The sequence below is a fragment of the Heloderma suspectum genome, chromosome 5 (assembly GCF_057233095.1).
Source record: "Heloderma suspectum isolate Gila_16-S chromosome 5, 16-S_ref, whole genome shotgun sequence".
NCBI classification, from domain to species: Eukaryota; Metazoa; Chordata; class Lepidosauria; order Squamata; family Helodermatidae; genus Heloderma; species Heloderma suspectum.
In genome coordinates, this window is record NC_139462.1 from 165,117,900 (window position 1) to 165,137,780 (window position 19,881).

General features: G+C 44.6%; 1 protein-coding gene across 1 annotated transcript in view; it reads right to left on the minus strand.

The window, feature by feature from the left end:
* Positions 1-19,881, minus strand: part of LOC146344779 (collagen alpha-4(VI) chain-like) — a 134,385-nt gene that overhangs the window by 18,621 nt on the left and 95,883 nt on the right. Inside the window, exons 29-37 of the mRNA XM_084858185.1 lie at positions 17,706-17,768; positions 16,141-16,191; positions 13,369-13,404; positions 11,569-11,631; positions 10,537-10,599; positions 9,952-9,987; positions 8,447-8,483; positions 7,425-7,436; positions 6,833-7,326 (exon numbers count right to left, since the gene is read on the minus strand). Of these exons, the coding sequence (XP_084714311.1) occupies positions 6,833-7,326; positions 7,425-7,436; positions 8,447-8,483; positions 9,952-9,987; positions 10,537-10,599; positions 11,569-11,631; positions 13,369-13,404; positions 16,141-16,191; positions 17,706-17,768 (855 nt within the window). The remainder of the gene's footprint in view (positions 1-6,832; positions 7,327-7,424; positions 7,437-8,446; positions 8,484-9,951; positions 9,988-10,536; positions 10,600-11,568; positions 11,632-13,368; positions 13,405-16,140; positions 16,192-17,705; positions 17,769-19,881) is intronic.

Consider the following 19,881-nt stretch of genomic DNA (forward strand, 5'->3'; position numbering starts at 1 on the left):
AGGCTGTTAATTCGCTATATCTACTTCCAGTTTCAGCACAGAAGTAAGATCTGAGCACTACAGAGTGTTTCCTTTCCTGCTTTTCTGCTACATAACCTCTAGGCAGCACTGTGGTATAGCAGACTAGCACAAATGCAAAAGAGGACATTGCACTTTCTTTCGCGTTCACAATTAAATGCCACATTTTCCCTACTCTAAAAAAAACTCACTGAAAGTGCTGGTTAGACACAGAAGCTAAACTGGAGGGTCATGACATAGTCTAAGAACCTGTAAACAACAGCGAGCAGAGAATGACGAGCGCACAATAAATGCCTTGTGTAGAAAAGCATGCTGAGAGGCAGATCTCCCACTGCATCTCAAGCCCAGCAAGTTTGCAACGGCTAGGGTGGAAAGCGGGGGCAGTTTTGCTGGGCTTTTCAGCCCAGCAGATCACTGAATTTTAAATCCCCTCCCCCCATCTCCCTGAATTAGCTATGCCAACTTCAGTCTGTCATAGTGGACAGGCCCTTCTTGGGGGAATGGAATGGCTTCAGATCCAGTGAATCCAAAGCTATGTCCAAAGCATGGTCTGAAGGCACATGAGGCAGCCACCTTGCTGAAGCTAAGCAGGTCTGGGTCTGGTCAGTGCTTGGAGGGGAGACTTCCTGGGAACCACATGTAGCTACCTTGAGTTCCATGATGGAAGAAAGGTGGGATATAAATAAACACATACATACATATATGCTACTGGGGAAGAGCAGAGGGTATTTCCAAGTAGCGCCAGAAAGAGTGAAGCGGCTGGGCCAAAGCCGAAAGGACACTCAGCTGTGGATGTGTCTGGTGGTGAAAAGAAAATCCGATGCTGTAAAGAACAATATTGTTTAGGAACCTGGAATGTCAGATCAATGAATCAAGGTAAGCTGGAGGTGGTCAAACATGAGATGGCAAGATTGAACATCGACATCTTGGGAATCAGCGAACTAAAATGGACAGGCATGGGCGAATTTAATTCAGGTGACCATCATATCTACTATTGTGGGCAAGAATCCCTTAGAAGAAATGGAGTAGCACTCATAGTCAACAAAAGGGTGGGAAAAGCAGTACTGGGGTACAATCTTAAAAATGATAGAATGATCTCAGTACGAATCCAAGGCAAACCATTCAACATCACAGTAATTCAAGTCTATGCCCCAACCACTGAGGCCGAAGAAGCGGAGGTTGATCGGTTCTATGAAGACCTACAACACCTTCTAGAACTAACACCCAAAAAAGATGTCCTCTTCATCATAGGGGATTGGAATGCTAAAGTAGGAAGTCAAGAAATCACCGGGATAACAGGCAGGCATGGCCTTGGTGTACAAAATGAAGCAGGACAAAAGCTAATAGAGTTTTGCCAAGAGAACACGCTGATCATAGCAAACACTCTTTTCCAACAGCACAAGAGGCGACTCTACACATGGACGTCACCAGATGGTCAATATCGAAATCAGATGGATTATGTCCTTTGCAGCCAAAGATGGAGAAGCTCCATACAGTCAGTAAAAACAAGACCTGGAGCTGACTGTGGCTCAGATCATGAGCTGCTTCTAGCAAAATTTCGGCTTAAATTGAAGAACGTCGGGAAAACCACTAAACCGTTCAGGTATGACCTAAATCATATCCCTTATGAATATACAGTGGAGGTGAGGAAGAGATTTCAGGGATTAGACCTGATAGACAGAGTGCCTGAGGAACTATGGACGGAGGTCCGTAACATTGTTCAGGAGGCAGCAACGAAATCCATCCCAAAGAAAAAGAAATGCAAGAAAGCCAAGTGGCTGTCTGATGAGGCTTTACAAGTAGCTCACAAAAGAAGGGAAGCGAAAAGCAAGGGAGAAAGGGGAAGATATACCCAACTGAATGCAGAGTTCCAGAGAATAGCAAGGAGGGACAAGAAGGCCTTCTTAAATGAACAATGCAAAGAAATCGAGGAAAACAACAGAATGGGAAAGACTAGAGATCTCTTCAAGAAAATTGGAGATCTCAAGGGAACATTTTGTGCAAAGACGGGCATGATAAAGGACAAAGAAGGCAGGGACCTAACAGAAGCAGATGAGATTAAGAAGAGGTGGCAAGAATACACAGAAGAACTATACAGGAAAGATCTGAATGTCCCTGATAGCCATGATAGTGCGGTCACTGAACTTGAGCCGGACATCCTAGAGAGTGAAGTCAAGTGGGCCTTAGGAAGCATTAGTAACAACAAAGCTAGCGGAGATGACAGTATTCCAGCCGAGCTATTTAAAATCCTAAAAGATGATGCTGTTAAAGTGCTGCATTCAATATGCCAACAAATCTGGAACACTCAACAGTGGCCACAAGACTGGAAAAGGTCAGTTTACATTCCAATTCCAAAGAAGGGCAACGCCAAAGAGCGTTCAAACTACCGCACAATTGCGCTCATTTCACATGCCAGCAAGGTGATGCTCAAAATCCTACAAGCTAGGCTTCAGCAGTATGCGAACCGAGAACTACCAGAAGTACAAGCTGGGTTTAGAAGAGGCAGAGGAACTAGAGATCAAATCGCCAACATTCGCTGCATCATGGAGAAAGCAAGAGAATTCCAGAAAAACGTCTATTTCTGCTTCATTGACTACGCTAAAGCCTTTGATTGTGTGGATCACAACAAATTGTGGCAAATTCTGAAAGAGATGGGAGTACCAGACCACCTTACCTGTCTCCTGAGAAACCTGTACGAGGGTCAAGAAGCAACAGTAAGAACCAGACATGGAACAACCGATTGGTTCAAAATTGGGAAAGGAGTACGACAAGGCTGCATATTGTCACCCTGCTTATTTAACTTATATGCAGAGTACATCATGAGAAATGCCGGGTTGGATGAATCAGAGGTCGGAATTAAGATTGCTGGGAGAATTATCAACAACCTCCGATATGCAGACGATACCACCCTAATGGCAGAAAGCGAAGAGGATCTCAAGAGCCTCTTGTTGAGGGTGAAAGAGGAGAGTGCAGAAGCTGGTTTGAAACTCAACATTAAAAAAACGAAGATCATGGCATCTGGCCCCATCACTTCCTGGCATATAGAAGGGGAAGAAATGGAAGCAGTGACAGATTTTACTTTCTTGGGCTCCAAGATCACCGCAGACGGTGACTGTAGCCATGAAATTAAAAGACGCTTGCTCCTTGGGAGGAAAGCTATGGCCAACCTAGACAGCATAGTAAGAAGCAGAGACATCACCTTGCCGACAAAGGTCCGTCTAATCAAAGCTATGGTTTTCCCAGTAGTAATGTATGGCTGTGAGAGCTGGACTATAAGGAAGGCTGAGCGGCGAAGAATTGATGCTTTCGAACTGTGGTGCTGGAGAAGACTCTTACGAGTCCCCTGGACTGCAAGGAGGTCAAATCAGTCCATCCTAAAGGAAATCAACCCTGAGTGCTCATTGGAAGGACAGATAATGAAGCTGAAGCTCCAATATTTTGGCCACCTAATGCGAAGAGAAAACTCCCTGGAAAAGACCCTGATGCTGGGAAAGACTGAAGGCAAAAGGAGAAGGGGACGGCAGAGGATGAGATGGCTAGACAGCATCACGGATGCAATGAATATGAACTTGAGCACGCTCCGGGAGAGAGCGCAGGACAGGAAGGCCTGGCGTGCTATGGTCCATGGGGTCACGAAGAGTCGGACACGACTGAACGACTGAACAACAACAACATACATACATACATACACACACACACACACATACATACATACATAAAAATTGGCCTTGCGCAGCCCCCAGAACACTCTGTTTCAGGGCCTTCTGGAATCCCAGGAGTCCCACCAGTGGTAGCTTCCTATCCATCAATCTCTTAGTGGGTGGAGTGGCGGTCTCCATGATGGCACAGCCACCGGCAGGCAGAGCTCCTCTCCACTGGTGGAGGGCCAGCCCTGCCATCTCCTACTTCCCCAACTTGGTGTCTTCCATATGTGTTGGGCTACAACTCCCAGCATGCCCCAGCCATCAGGAGGTTATGATTGCACTGCAAGTGTGACTAACTTAAGCTGGATCCAACCCTATATTTTCACCATGATGCTCTGTGGTTTGCATACTTTTTAAGGGGTGGGGCAGGTTTTCCTACTGCTTTAGGGGAGTAAGAAAAACCTTAGTTACAGGGATCATGATTTAAAGGTAAATTAAGGACACACTGTGTATTGTTTAGATTAACAGATTCTAAGAGAAAGACTTCAAAGCAAATAACTTGTCTTTCAGTTAGGCCCGACAATTGTTCTCCTTTCAGAGTTGCTGGAAAAATTTTAATAGCTTTTCTATTCATAGCAAGTTCACATGCATCTGAATGATTATTTCCTTTACTGCTCTTTCTTGAGTTTACAACTTGTGAACCTGAGAAGAGGATTAAAAAGTTGGCCGTACATCTGAGTAAAATTTGGGACTCTGTAAAAGTCATTATTCTGCTGGAGTTGAAGGCTAGCATGTGCTTTCACTCTCAAGAATGCATGTTACAGTAATTAAAAGAAATAGATGGTCCTGGTAGAAAGGTTGTTATATTCTGCGAGCTTCAATGTTCACAGGGGCTAACTTTTAATTATCCCCTTCATTTTAGTGTGTTTCTATATACAGTACAAACAGTGCTGTGTAGTTAGAGATAAGAGAAAGCCAAATCAGATACTTCATGGCACAACACATTTTGAGGATGAAATTGATGATGATTTAGAGATACTGGGAATGTACTTTGTACAATGTTTCCAGAGAGATTATCTATGCTGGATGGATCCATTCATACTGCACACAGAGGTCAGATTTTGCTTCAGTGCATTTCTTTCTAGTGCAAAACAAAAATGGCCAATTGGCAAGGAATTAAGCCCTGCAATTACCATTCACTCCCATATCCATTTGAAATCAGCATGTGAACTTTGGCACATCACAAACCAAAGTTAACAAACTGTTGTCCAAACATCTTGCTGCTGCTTAGCTAATGCTGTGATGACTGGATGCGCATTCTCCTTATGAAACACAAAACAGCTGCTTGGCCCACTCTAGGGAGTTGCTGTACATCAGGGGAGGGGAAACTGTAGCCCTCCAGATGTTACTGGACCCTAAGTGCAAACAGCCACAGTCAGTATGCCTAACAGTCCAGCATGATGGGAGTTGTAGTCCAACAACATTTGGAGGGCCCCATCCCTGCTCTACATTTTTCCAGGAAAACTCTGTAAGGCACAAATTGTTACTACATGTTTCTTCAGGAGCACGTGGCACAGAGGCTGGAGCTGAAACAAAAAAAACTGATATTTGACATTCACAGTTTGGATTTTGTCATTGGAATCTGACCCCAAAATTTGACATTCCGGTTAAAATTTGAAGCTTGCCTGTCTCTTTTCCATCACCCAAACAAGGTGGTATTTGGATAAATGAATAAATGCAATTAGGGCAATATTAACTAAATACTGTTGCAAGTCAGCTGTTAGATATTGTTAAATGTTCACTGTTATGTGTCTGATGTTGTCCAGTGTTCATGGCCACTACAAAATTATTGGGCGCTGACTTCTGATGTCCAGCATAAAATATTTTCTGAGAACTGACACGTCTGAAGAATATTTGCCACCAAAAATGGCAAGGGAGAATTTGAGGAAACAAATTCAGTGGAAGTCTATTAGAGATTTCTGAAAAATCATCCTAGAAAGCTTTAACTTTAATCAAGAAGTAGCTGTCATTTCCAGTTATGTAACGTTGTGATGTGTGATAAATAGTCAGTGGGAAGCACTGAATTATATTGTCCCATCTTTTTAGCTGAAGAGTCCAAGTTTGAGCATCTGAGGTGAAATAATTACAAATTCATTCTGTTCCATGTTCTTATAAAACCTAGTATTTTCATACCCTGGCAGACTCCCTTGCATTTAATGTGACTGGGGCATAGTTCTAACAAACAGCAGATGAGGAAGTAAAACTGTTTCTGGGATACATGAAGACTGCGCTGATACCCACGTGACTGAACAAAAAAATCCCTGCACATAGAAAACTAGATATAAAGGGAACATGTACTAGGATAGCCAGGGCTGGCATCAGACTTTAGTGGGCATCTGTCCAGCACTGCTGCCACCCTGCCATCTCCATCAGAGCCCCTGGCTGGCCCTGTTGCTGCTTGCTGCCACCAGTCACTCACCTCAAACCTCCCCACAATGTGTTTACTTGGCATGCAGTGATGCGATGGCAGGAAGTCAAGACACTACTCAGCTCCATTCCATGGCAGGCAGCCACCATCTTAGATTCCCCCAAATTCAATGCCTGATGACATCAGGCATTGCATTTTGGGGGATCTAAGATGGTGGCCACTCGCTGAACTGAGCCAAGTAGTGGCTAAACTGCCTCCCTTCATGGCACAGCCAACATGCACTGGGTAAACATGTCTGGGGGGAGGAAGTGACAGATGGTAACAGCAGCGACAGGCAGGGCTCTGATGGCAGCGTGCGTGGCAACGTTAGCGATGGGTCCTTCTCAGCCCTGTGTCTGTTGGCAAGTGCCTGACCACGCTGACCTTGGAGATGGGGCCTGAGCCTAGCCTTCTCTCCGACAGTCTAGTTCACTATGAGCCAGGGTTTTACTGACCAGAAACAAGTTCTTCACCCCATCTGTGAGAACAAGGCCATAGAACAGCCTTCCGCAACCTAGTGCCCTCCAGATGTTTTGAACTGCAACTCCCATAATTCCCGGCCAGCATGGCCAGTGACTGAGAATTGAAGAAGGAAGCAAAGGATCGGAGCATATTTATCAAGCAAGTCCCACTAGCTCAGAGTGCCTTGGCCTATGCCATTATCTGCCTAATGGCAGCTCCCTTCTGATGACATCCTGCTTACCGAAAAGGCCTCCCTTACATTAGGCACCTCACTCAGGGCAATGACCACAGGGGTGATATCTAGAGCGCTGAACTCCAACACGGCGGTATTGATGGAAGCTGCATCCTGCGATGGGCCAGCGGTGAAGAATATTGCGACTTTCCTCACGAGGGCACCTTGACGATAACGCTTAAAGACATTCCTGGCAATGAACCTCATGGCCCTTCCAATATTCCGCCTGCCTGAAGACTTCTCCAATGGGATTCTCTGAACCGCCTCCATAAGGAGGTTGTCCCTCTTGAAGTCGGAGAACCGGATGAGGTACTTTGTGTGTGTGTTGTAGGAAAGAACCGACACCCGAGCGCCAGTTGGACAGTTGCTTCTGCTAATCTTCATCCCCTTCAGCAAAGACACCATCATGTCTTTCATCCTTTCAAATGATGCTTGGGTAACATCTCCAGACATATCGAGAGCAAATGCCACTTCTGTCGGATATACCGGACACTTGCTCATACCTTGCAATAAGGGGAAAAAAGGGTAAGAGGACTTCCACAATTTAGATAAGATAAGCTTTTTCTGACCTCTGAACCAGAATCTGTTGAAAGGTACTTACCTACACAGCAAGCTAGATGGGATAAAAGAAAATGTTTTAATTTCAGTTTCGACATCCAATAAAAAGTTCACTCTGTCTGTTACTGACACTATGCTCAGTGGAGGCTCCTGCGCCTTGGATAGCTCCTTTAGAGTTCTGACTGAAACCCAGAGCGTATTCACTGCCCAACTGACATCGGAGCCACCAGCCTCCACTGACTATGCTTTATCCAAAACCAAGAGGGAAGTCACATGGGTAGCATGTCTAATTTAGGCCAAAGAGTTCTGGGTACACATTTTAACCAAGAAATCACTGAATGGGCTTGCAAAATTTGCTATTGTTTAGATCAAGGGTGGGCAACTTGTGGCCTGCCAGATGTTTTGGCCTACAGTTCCCATGATCCCTCACCACTAGCTATCCTGGCTAGAGCTAATGGGAACTATAGGCCAAAACATTTCAAGGGGCACACATTGCCCACCCCTAGTTCATACTCACTTATAAAATAATCTAATCTACCTCATATGGCAATTGTGAAGAGTTAAGGATGGGAAAAACAAAATTTGCATATTGAAGATTTCAGGAGAACATGACTGGTTTGGAACTGGTCGTAGCACAAAAATTATGGGAATGATACTTAACTTGAAAAGCCAATTTAGATACTCCAAAATGTGAAAAGTGTATATCTGTAAAGATTTTATACTCTATCTTTTTATCTACATTGAAGAAGTTTCTATGCAGAAATAGCAGATGAACTAACTTATATATGTATAGTTTTAAACTTTCTGGTTATGTCAAAGACAAATCAACACTTATTCCAGTGCTGTGTTACAGTTGCCCTCCCTTTATACCTCTAAGCACATCTCCAGAAAGTAAGCCCCTTTGAAAAGTAGGGGGCTTACTCCTTAATAAGGTACTCAGGGTTGAGGATTAAATAAGTTTACTGCAGTCAACCTATGCTAAATTAAAATTATTAGCTTTTCAAGGCCATATGCTAGTCTCTTAAACCTGCCTTTAGTACTAAGAAAAGGTCACTCATTACTTACGACAGTTTCCTCTTGTAAGATTAACAAGTTCACAAGGCTGTAGATAAGAAAAAAAAGGCAATTAATAGCACAATCCTATGCATGCTTCCTCAGAAGTAAGTCCTATTGCTTAATGGGATTTTCTGCCCATTAATAGCAGCCTGATACAGCTCCCATTTTAAAAAGCAACAGCCATTTTTTCACTGCTGTCATCTGCTGGAACGACACAAGGTTTTGAAGTTTCAGCTTATACTCTCCAACTTTCCCATATTATGCCTGCTTCATTGATTATTTGTTGCCCTTTGCTATAGCAAGGAGAGATTTTGAAAAGAAGAGACTAAGAACTCTACTCCATTTATATTTACTATTGATCTTATATATATAATTCAAAGTCGGGAGTTAGTTGGTCATCCCTTTTTGACTGCCCTCCCGTTGACTGTTTCTCATGAAACACATTTCATTGGAAAGGTCTTGATATGCAGATTCCACAAATAACAGTAATTTTTACTATAATTCAAAGTCAGAAGTTTATTTATGTCCATAAAGCTTAAAAAAAGAATTAGGCTATTTTCTATTACAATGTACTACAATGTTTTATTTTAAATATAAAAAAGTCAAGTATAAGTAAGCAAACATAATTAATTGCAAACTGGAGCAAAATGAAATCTGAACACAAAAAAGTCTCTCTACACATTTGTAAACAGAGGTGCAGGATAAAGTACAATGATATGCCAATAACATATGGCCTGTAAACAAATCATGGAGGGATTTATGTTGCCATGAGTAGGGATGGGTGGATTCCCTACCTGCCGGTCTGTGGGGAATCCGCCTGCAGGGGGGAGGCAATCCGTTCCCCTCCCCACTGGAATCCTCTTCGGCCAGCTCCACTCCACGGCAATTCCGCGGAGCCGCCAGCCAGGTCCAAAGCGCCAGCGATATGGCCGCCATGCCGTATTGCTGGCTGAAGGGGACTTGACTGACTGTGGACCCTAATGGTGTCCAGGATGCCATTTGCATCTGCAGACAGTCCCTTTCAGCCAGCGATATGGCATGGCAGCCATATCGCTGGCAATCCAGAGCTGGAGGATCCAGCCGAAGAGGATTCCGCAGGGAGGCGGAGGCGAAGTGTTCCATTCTGCCACGGATTCCGGGGGGGCCGGATTCTTTAGAATCTGGCCTCATTGGAGTCCGTGGCAGAATTCTCTGCCATCCCTAGCCATGAGTCATGTGCATTCATTGGCAAACCTCAGGATTCAAGTTGTTGATGGACCAGAACAAGGACGTTACAGTGGCCACCCTGGAGTTTACACCAAGAACACTGTATTTAAGGAAGTTTTGTAAAGACAAAAGATGAAACACTTTGAATGGTTCAATAAATGCAGTTAGTTAAGTTAAACTTTTCATTAGATTTGATTTTTCTCTGTGAACTGTGTTTGTGGATAACCAACTAGTATTTACTAGTTGAGAATTTACCTCATGTATAGTTTGTATTGTATTCAGCAGTGAGAGAGTAGTTGAACACATACCGTCATAGCTACTAAGCCTTTTTGTCCTTTTTGACCCTGAAAAAAGTTAAGTACATATTTAGAAAATCAAATAACCATATGAATTTTTTAATGTATGTGCAGGGGACGGGCAGAGAGAAAGAAATCAAGTTTATATATTCTCAAAATAATGATGATTTTCTAGTGTGATAGTTCGCAATGTTCCCTTCCTTCCTGGCACCTCCTTCTGTCATATTGCTTCACAGAGGGAGAATACAGGTAACCACATTGCAACATATTCTTCCACATATCCACAATGACATGCAGTACAATTCTCCTTCTCGCTTAGGTAGAATAATGCAGATAATGAAGCAACCCAGATGATAAAATTCACTTTGGAGTAATTTTGTTCTGTATGCAGTCACAGTATGCCTGTGATCCTCTTGAAGAGGAAAAAGTCATTTGAATTCAAGACTTAGTTACATCCAGATTGTGACCTTGATGAAACTGATGACCAGATTTTTTAAAAAATGCCTGACCGGTAAAACATAATTTGTTAATGTATTTTCAACTACGTTCAGCTTCAAAGCTCAAGGTTAATATGCACTTCTTTTTAAATCGCATTACCATTCTTCCAGGTGGTCCTCGGTGTCCTCGATCACCCATTTCCCCCGGCATTCCACCACTGGCCTTAAAAAAAGGCAAAGAGCTAATTAAAATTCAAAAGATTCAGTTGGTTCAGACACCAGCGAGGCTGTTAATCTGCTGTATCTGCTTTCAGTTTCATTGCAGAATTGAGATTGAAGCACTACATGAGGAACATTTCCTTTCCTGTTTTTCCACTACATAACCTCTAGTTGACACTGTGGTAGACCAGAATAGCACAAATACACAAGAGGAAATTGCACTTTCTTCAACTTTCATATTCCCTGCTCTACAAAAACTCGCCGAAAGTGCTGGTTAGACACAGTAGCAAAAATGGAGAGTCACGACATTGTCTAAAGAACCTGTAAACAACTGTGAGTAGGGAATGATGAGCATGCAATAAATGCCTCATGGAGAAAAGCCCCAGGTAGATATTAATCAGTTGCAAACTGAGGCCACTGATTCTAACTTAAGATACTTGAATCTAGCTGAAGATGATGACCGATATCCTGAGATAGCCCCTTGCAGCCACAAACCCCTTGAACAAATCCCTCAGTCTCTGTTCTTACATTGCTGGTCACCCGCTCTGTGAAGAGGAGAAGGGTCCACCTAAAATCAGTTCTAACACAATTCCCCGCCCCACCGCAGTGAGGTGACCAGGGCCATCATCTCTGATTCTCAGTTGGTTATCACATGTAGAGCAAAAAGCGCCACATATGCACCACATAGTGCTGGAAGCGATCCTCCGGTACACAGTTGTTTGCATGTTCCTGAAGATCCACGAGTGAAAACCCATTTCCAACTCTGGACCTGGGTGAGCAATTCATCCAACTTAAAGATAAAGGAATGTCCAAAATAATAACTGGGATCTACACACAGATATCCCACCAGACTTTTCCTAATAAGATTTTAAAACCTGTCTGCAGTGCACACAAGAAAGGAAGAACCATCATAATGATGGGTATCCTTCATCTTTACAACTCAAAACCATCCATGAATGTTTAAAAGCATCACCCTTTGCCCTCTGGTTCCTTTGGCGCCTTTGTCTCCTGGAATTCCTGGGTCACCATCTTCTCCCTTTAAAGGAATCAGAAACAGGGTTTTGCAACTGACGGCCAAGCTGAACATGATGTGGGAGCTCCGTGTTTGGAGCTCCTGCCTCTTTCTTTCTTTCTTTCTTTCCGAAAAAGCATCTTGCAGGAGACCTCAATTTGGATTGATGCCATGGTGTGGCAGGAGAATAGGTCTAACCCTTTGCCCCATGCTGCAGCCCCAATCCAGATTGTTCTCCCCAATGCTGCTGGCTTATTTATCGTTTTATTTAAACTTGGATCCCATCTTTTTTTTCTTTTCTTTTTTTGCAAAAAAGAATTCAAGGTAGCTTACAAAATAAAACATCATACAACAAATCAAAACATATACAACAACCAACAGCTCCTAAAACAATGATAATAAGAAAGAGCGGGTTGGATTCATAATGAGTTGCCCCATTAAATATCAGTGGGACTTAAGTTGGTCATGATTAACTCAAGTCTTATTGATTCCAATGGGTATATACTCTAAGTATGACTAAGTCTAGATTCAGCCTAGAATGAACATAACATAAAAGAAGCAATAGACGAACAATTCCTAAAGACACTAAAAGGGAAGAGCCTTGGGGTGTAATCCTATGCATATTTAAACAGGAAAAAGTCCTACAACTTCCAGCATCCCCCCTAGCCAATGGTGAGGGATGAAGGGAGTTGTAGGCCAAACGTTTGGAGGGTCACAAGTCACCCACTCCTGAACTATGCTTATCTCTTGAAGGGATCAATCCTATGGCCGCTGGGCAGTGGTTAGATGACTATAGGGTATCTTGTTTTCCAGGAACTGACCTCGGAGCCCACGCTTTGAGGTCAGTTCCTGGAAAACCGACCTCCCCCCACTTCCGTGCTGCCTCAGAGGCAGCATGGAACAGCCCCGTCCCCCTCCCCCGTCCCTCTCGCTCGCAAGAGAAGCACAGAGCAGCCGAAAAGGTGTGTTCCGGGGGTGTTCTGGGGTGGGGAGGGCAGAAATGCCTGTATGACACATCCAGTGTGTGTCATTGGATCCCATTGGATCCATTGGATCATTGGATCATGGGAGCAGGAGAGGAGCCTCCTCCCCTGCTCCCATGGCTAGACAGCTGAAATCGGCTGTCTGGAAGAAATTACAAGGCAGGAGGAGCGCGGAGGGAACAAATTAATCCCCTCCATGCTTCTCCTACCCTGCATTGGCTAGGCGGTCACCTCTGAGTTCAGAGGCGGCCGCCTATCTGAAAAGGATTGGGCCCTTAGGGTATAATCCTATGTCTGTTTAGACAGAAAGGGAGTCCTACAACTCCCATCATCCCCATCCAGCATGGCTGGCTGAGGGATGCTGGGGGTTGTAGGACTTTTTCCTGCCTAAACATGGATAGGATTGCACCTGTAAACAAAGTAAGCCGAAATCAGCTGCCTAAAACAATAAAGTGTCACAGTCTGATTGATCTCACTTGGCAGGGTATTCCACAAGCTGAGTGATATACACCATTAGACACAGAGGGGAAAACTTTATGGGCTTAACCTTTAAATCACATAACGTTTCCCCTTCGCAACTAATGGCAGCTTCAGAGGGTGGATTTGGATCAGGGCTGCAGCATGGAATCAAAGGACTAAACATGCTTCCCCTCACCCCACGGTCCCATTCTGCATGTCTAGTTTGAGTCTGACACAAAGAAAATAAGAAACATACAAGTAGAAAAGCAATGCACACAGAAAGCATAAATTAACTCCTGTAATACTAGTAGTTGTATACCTGTGCTCCAGGGTTTCCAGGAAATCCAGTCTGTCCCTGGTATTAGAGAAACAGAAACAAAACTTTGGTCTACTGGCACCTTCATTGTGTTTATTTCACAATGCAGTTTAGAAGAAAAAAAATAAAATCAATTAACACTGTTCTATTTTTTAAAAACATTTTAATAAAACACATCTGCCATGTCGGTATTGCTTTATCCAAGAGTCTCACTGGAAAGACAGTGCTAAATATGAATACTGAAGCCCCAAGTCTTGGACTGGAACTGAGAATCTACCTAAGAACTGTCCTACGAAGTTAATGCACACAGCCAATCAATTTTGGAAATTGGGGCTGCAAACGTATGCCCTTTTACCTGGAAATACAAGGACGCCCCACTGAACTCAATGAGACTTACTTCCGAGTAGACAAACATAGGTCTGTGCTGTAAAATCAGTTTAAAATATCCATTTTGTTCCCATTTTATTTGGAATAGAAAACTGGCAGAAACCCAGGTGTGCTATGGTTAAATATATATATTCCAGTTATGACTGGCCTCTGCAGTTCCCTGCCCTACATCTTCTCAGTGTTTTTACACTCGATGGATGCCAGTGTGAAACCAGTGCATGTAACCCGCACTGGAGATGCATGCACTCACTGATGCAATTGCTGTGTCAAAGTATGAAATGAATGGTGTCCAGCAGCTTCTCCTATATCCCACCACTCCAGGTTTAAGAGGTATTGCAATTATCCGCTGCCCCCACTGTTGAACTCAAAAGATATAATCATAGTCAGAAAGCTTATTTATGGGTATCATCAGGGCCTATTCAGTCATTATCCTCCATGCCATGTTAATCACATGGGAAGAGAGTGGGGCCATGCATGCGGGTCTTGCCTTCCCACTTGGGCCCCCTGCCCCCAAAATCAGAGGTCTGAAGAGAGGAGCCTATTGTATACATGTAGGCTCTCCCTGTGAACCCTGCACGGTCAGAGTTCTGCTATCAGGGGAGGAGCCCTCGCAGGGTAGATCTGGCTCTCCTCTTCTGACCTTCCCCCATCACGTGGAAGGGGGGCGGGGGCAGCAGGGCTATCAGGAGACTTGACAGTGGGGTTAGTGCCTGTGGGCAAGGCCCTGTTCTCTTCCTCCTCGTGGTTAAGATTGCACGGAGGATAATGCCCTTATAGCTCTTCAGCGATGAGGATGGAGAATACAAACAGATATTCCAGTGCAATATCACCACATGCGATGCGACACCAGCATTATGAGGATGTTATTCTGGCATCAAAGCAAGATAGAATGATGGAAATGGAGGTGCAGATTAATTCATGGATAAAATTTAGGTTTCAGTCACTATGTACCACCAGGAAGCAAGCCAAAGAAACAGTTGGATGGGGTATTGTGGGATAATAAATGTAAAGCCTGGGCTCTGTCCAGACTGTCAAAGCATCATTCCAAGTCCCTCCAGAAGAACTAACCTCCAGTGAAATGAGTTCTTATCCATTTCCCTCTGTATTTTTGGGATGGCCATAAGACTGTACTTGATGTAGGCAAGGTTGTCCTGCTTCTCTTCCAATCACAACTGTTTATAATACCTTGGAAGTGTTGCAATGTCCATATTTTCTACAGAATGGTATGTTTGTTTTGGGCACAGGAAAGAATGGCTGGCAAAAGTCCAAATCTCCAGGTAAAGCAACAGAGCAAACCCAGGGAATCTCCTACGGTTTACATTAGTCAAGAGCTTAGCTTTTAATGTTAATTCTGCATGTAACTGATTTCCCCCCTCCCTCCGCACCCAAAAAGTACAGCCTTTAACACAATGTATGATCCAGCAATGGAGATCTGTTGTTTTTCCCCTTGTTAATTATGGCATGGTTTGCACTTCTGGGTCTGCACCTTCTATAAGGACAATCGGACTTGGCTGCAAGTAGGGAGTGGGACCGCCATACTTGAGAATGGTTGTGTACTCCATCCTTGGTCTTTATCAAGGAAAAACTCTTAGGGATTCTTTTGGAGGATTCCCTCTTCCTTGCTTCTTCCCAGGAAGAAGCAAGGGAAAGAGAATCCTCCAAAAGAATCTCCAAGAGTTTTTCCCTTGATAAAGACCAAGTGCTGAAACATGTTGGGAATTCAATTGGTGCAGCTGTTTCTTTTTTGAATTTGGTTTCCAGCCTTACAGCTGTTTTTTTCTGGTCCCTATTGGCACTGTTGCTTGTGTTCTCCATCCCCAGGGTGCCCTAGTTATTACATATCAGAGAATTCATTAAATTACTATAACCACCTTGAACACAGTGCACCAGGACTACCTACACAAGCCCTACAGAAAGAAGAGGAATTTGTGAAGGAGCATTGACATTTTTTTTAATGGAGGCATCTATAAAAAACCTTTTCTACAGCAGGGGTGCCAAACTCAGGGGCCACACTGCAGTGGTGGGTGGGGTCCAAGGCAAAACGGGTGGGGCCGAAAGCCAAAATTACTTGCAAGTTTAGCTCAAAGCTCTTCCTGCTAGTAACGAAGCCTTAGGAGAGGCATTTCAACCTTTTATAATGAGGGGAAACCCACAAATCCAGGAAACCACCAAACAATCAGTGGTTGGGGAAAGGGGGTGAGGCGTGGCCTTCTGTGGACACCAGGGATGGGACCCCCAAAGGGCCAGATTGGAACCCTGGGCCTGCTCCCCTGCTCTACAGATTGCAATGCTTATTGTTAGCAGTTGTGTAACTACCACTGTTATAATCGTAATACTGACACTGTATACAGCAGACTGTGCCCCCAAACCCAACAGCATAGCTCTCACCTTTGCTCCTTTCCTTCCTTGTCGACCATAGTCATGTTTACCATCTAGTCCCTGAAAGGAATGGACAAATGAACAGCTATTTAAGTGTGAGACTTAGGGTCAGCTTTACAATTAGGCAGTTTGAGATGTCCACTTCAGGTAAGAGCATAAGAAGAGCCATGCTGGATCAGAACAAGGGTCTGTCTAGTCCAGCATTTTGTTCACACAGTGGTCAACCAGCTATTGATGGGAAACCCACAAGCAGGACACGAGTGCAACAACAGCGCCCCCCCCCACCAAAAATCAGCCACCCTCAGGTAGCTGATTTTTGGTGTCAAGAAAGGACAGCAAATTATTTGCTATTTAATTTATTATTGTTGTTGTTTTTATTGCCATGTTGGGAGATAGGTTCTTGTGGATTTTCTGCCTCAGGTGCCAGAATAAGTTGACTGGCCCTTGGGGACGATGCAGCTTGACTTGGAGGGAGAGATGTCATTTTCTGCTCCACCTCCAGCACAAAATGTCTTGGGCCAGCCTTCAATGAAGCTATGGGATAAAATCTCATTGACTGCAATAGCAAAATATATGAGGAGCAAATAGTTATATTTTAGAAGAAATGATCAAGACCATGAAGAAAGAAGACCCAGAAAGTCTAAGAACTCCATTCCTGATGCACTTTGGTTCACTTGTATCTACAGGACAACTTGTTTGTTCAATTTTTCAGCAAGCCACATTCACAGAGGCCTGCTATCTTCACTGAGTCTTCCTTGGTCCTAAGAATCGTGTCTGAAGATAACAGTAAGTTGCTGATATTAGAGCTGAAACCTGATTTTTGAAAGACTAATTTGCACACTCACATGTGTCCATTCTGAAAAGACTTATGACATTCAGATTTCAAACAGGAAACATGAACTTCAGTTTTGTCACTGAAGTAGCACAACTAAATTGACCTGCTGAAACTCATGATTTAGTATTGAGCTTTGAGCTTTGCATCAACTTCGAAATTTTGATGGATGATTTTGAGCATCAGTAATTGAGCCAATTTTTTTTTTTTATCACTACTTCGTATGATAGTTATGGGGAGGAACTACATGTTTCACCCTCACAAAGTTATCTTCCCTCTGCCTTGAAATAAATGTGCCTGTATTCCTGAGGACAGCAAAATAATAACAACAGCAAGAACAACAATGCCATGAATTAGAAGTAATAAAGAATCAAGGAAAATCAAATGAAGCTGGAGTTCTTGAGATCTACCCAGAGACTGAGGGCAGTATTTAATGCTGTGGCTGCACCTCCACTGAGTATGTTGCACCAGTGGGATCTGCCACCCCTGCAACAGGGAGCTTGCTTCCTAGAGCAACCCCAGAAACGAGGCCAAGAAACTCAATTCTAGAATGGGACAGATCAGCGGAGCTCCCTTCTGCAGGCCTGTTCCATTCCAGAAACGAGCATTTTGGCTCATTTCCGGTCGCTTTCTGTTGCACCAGTGGTGGTGGGTCCCGCTGCTGGTGCCTGGGCAGCACTGGATACTGCTTCAGTGACAACATTCAAGTAAAGAGACTCAGAATGAGCAAGGCAAAACTCACAGGCAAGCCTCTTGGTCCAGATGAGCCCCGTATACCTTTTTCTCCAAGATCGCCATGTTCACCCTTTCGTGGTATATGAGAGAGAGAGAGACAGAGAGACAGAGAGAGAGATTAGCCGCTGAACACCATAAGCTACTGCCTACCAGTTGTACTGGTTTGTTTTCTATAACTTAGTTCTCACTGTGGTGATAAACTGTCTGGGTTGTACCAATTCAAACTACAGGTGGGGGTTCACTTGATGGAATGGTTCCTCCATACAAAATAATGACCTTCACATAAAAAAAAAAGAAAGAATGAAACGTCAGGGAGACGGGTTCTAACCTAGCCTGTTCTCTGACAGATGGCTGTTTACAGTGAATACCATTTGTATTTATGTAACTTTGGGCTAAAAGGTGAGAGGTGAGGAAGAGTATGTTAGTGTCAGGGTGGAAACTGAGCCAATAGAACCCCAGAGCAGTTCTGATTCTGAGGAGGATCAGCAATCCATGGGAGAGGAGCCAGGTCATCCCTCACAGGCACAGCAGCTGGCAGAGATTCCTCCTGCTGGCATTCCTGAGATAGATAGTGACCCTGGCAGTGAGAAAGTGCAGGAAGGAGGCTTGCTAGACGCTAGACGATGGAGCGATGGAGGGCACGGAAAGGAGGCGTAGCGCCTGTTTGGCGCGCAAGCAATGGCCGCGTCCTGGGGACCCAAGGGATGGAGGGAGGATCTCTCCCTAGCCCATAGGTTCAGGGTCTTCAAGTGATTCTCCTTCAAATGGGGACCAACTGCCTACCCGGAGCATAGGCTACTCTGCTGTTCATTGCTTAGTCGCTGGTGATTAGCATCTGAAAGAGTCATTAAGTTGTAAAAGGATTAAAGCCTTGAAAATAATCCTTCCGTCTGTGCCTTGAGTTGGCTATTGGAGTGTACTGAAAGAGGCCGCTAGGGCGCTCCTGACAGCTAGCACCTCATCCTAGCACCAGCCCATAGAAGCCCTATCCCTGTGGTGAAAGGCCATATTCCCATGAGGAAAATGCTAACCACAAAACTATAAGGAAGTTATTTGAATGGTAATCAGTACAATATAATAGACTATCTGTAAGCATGCTTTACCTTTCTTTAAAAAATAAAAACCAAACCAACAAAATGAGACATGGATGACCACGAGGTGCTTCCAGACAGAGGGCTTCTAGTGAGGGATGTTGAAGAAATCCACAACAAATTCAAATGATTTTGGATTTCTATGAATCCAACTGTAGATTCCACAGCAAACCGGCTTTTCCCAAGTCGTGGGGATTAGGGATGTACGAAACTTTTACCTGGCTCCGCACCGGAAAATCTGCGGTGGGGGGGAGGCGCTCCATCCCTCCCCCCGGAATCCTCCCCAGCCGGCTCCGCTCTGCGGTGACTCCGTGGAGCTGCTGGCCAGGGCCGCCCGCAGCCAGACATCCGGCCACTGGGCTGCACAGGGATGCAAATGGCGGCCGCTGTAGCTGCCACCATTTGCGTCCGTGTCTTTAGCCGTGATAGGCTACATAAATATATACGTAGCCTATCACGGCTAAAGATATGGATGCAAATGGCGGCAGCCACAGCGGCCGCCATTTACGTTCCTTCCTATTGCCGTGATAGGCTACGTATATATTTACGTAGCCTGCCACAGTAAAAGACAGGGGCGCAAATGGCGGCTGCTACGCCATTTGCGTCCCTGCCCTGAGCCATGATAGGCTACATAGATACTTACGCAGCCTATCACAGCTTGCCAGGGACACAAATGGTGGCCGGTGTAGCGGCCGCCATTTGCGGCTGCAGCCCGGCAGCGGCTGGGGCCACCAGAGCTGCCCCCGGAGCCACCGCCGCTGCCGGAGCCACAGCCAGGTAGGCTTTGTTTTGTGGGGCTTTCGCAGGGTGGTGGGGCGGGTTGCTCCGTCCTGCCACGGATTCCAGGGGGCCAAATTCGCTGGAATTCGGCCTCCCTGGGATCTGTGGCGGAATTCTCTAACATCCCTAGTGTGGATTCCATGGATTTGCAGACCAGTTTTTTACTTTTGGGGGCTCCCACCATCACTAGATCCATAAGTCTGCTAACCATTTTGAAGTCAAAAAGATCTGCTGGCAGCCAGTAGTTTTTTCATACCAGATAGATTTAGTAAGCTTGAGGTAACTGTACAATCCCCAAAATGTTTTGTGGGG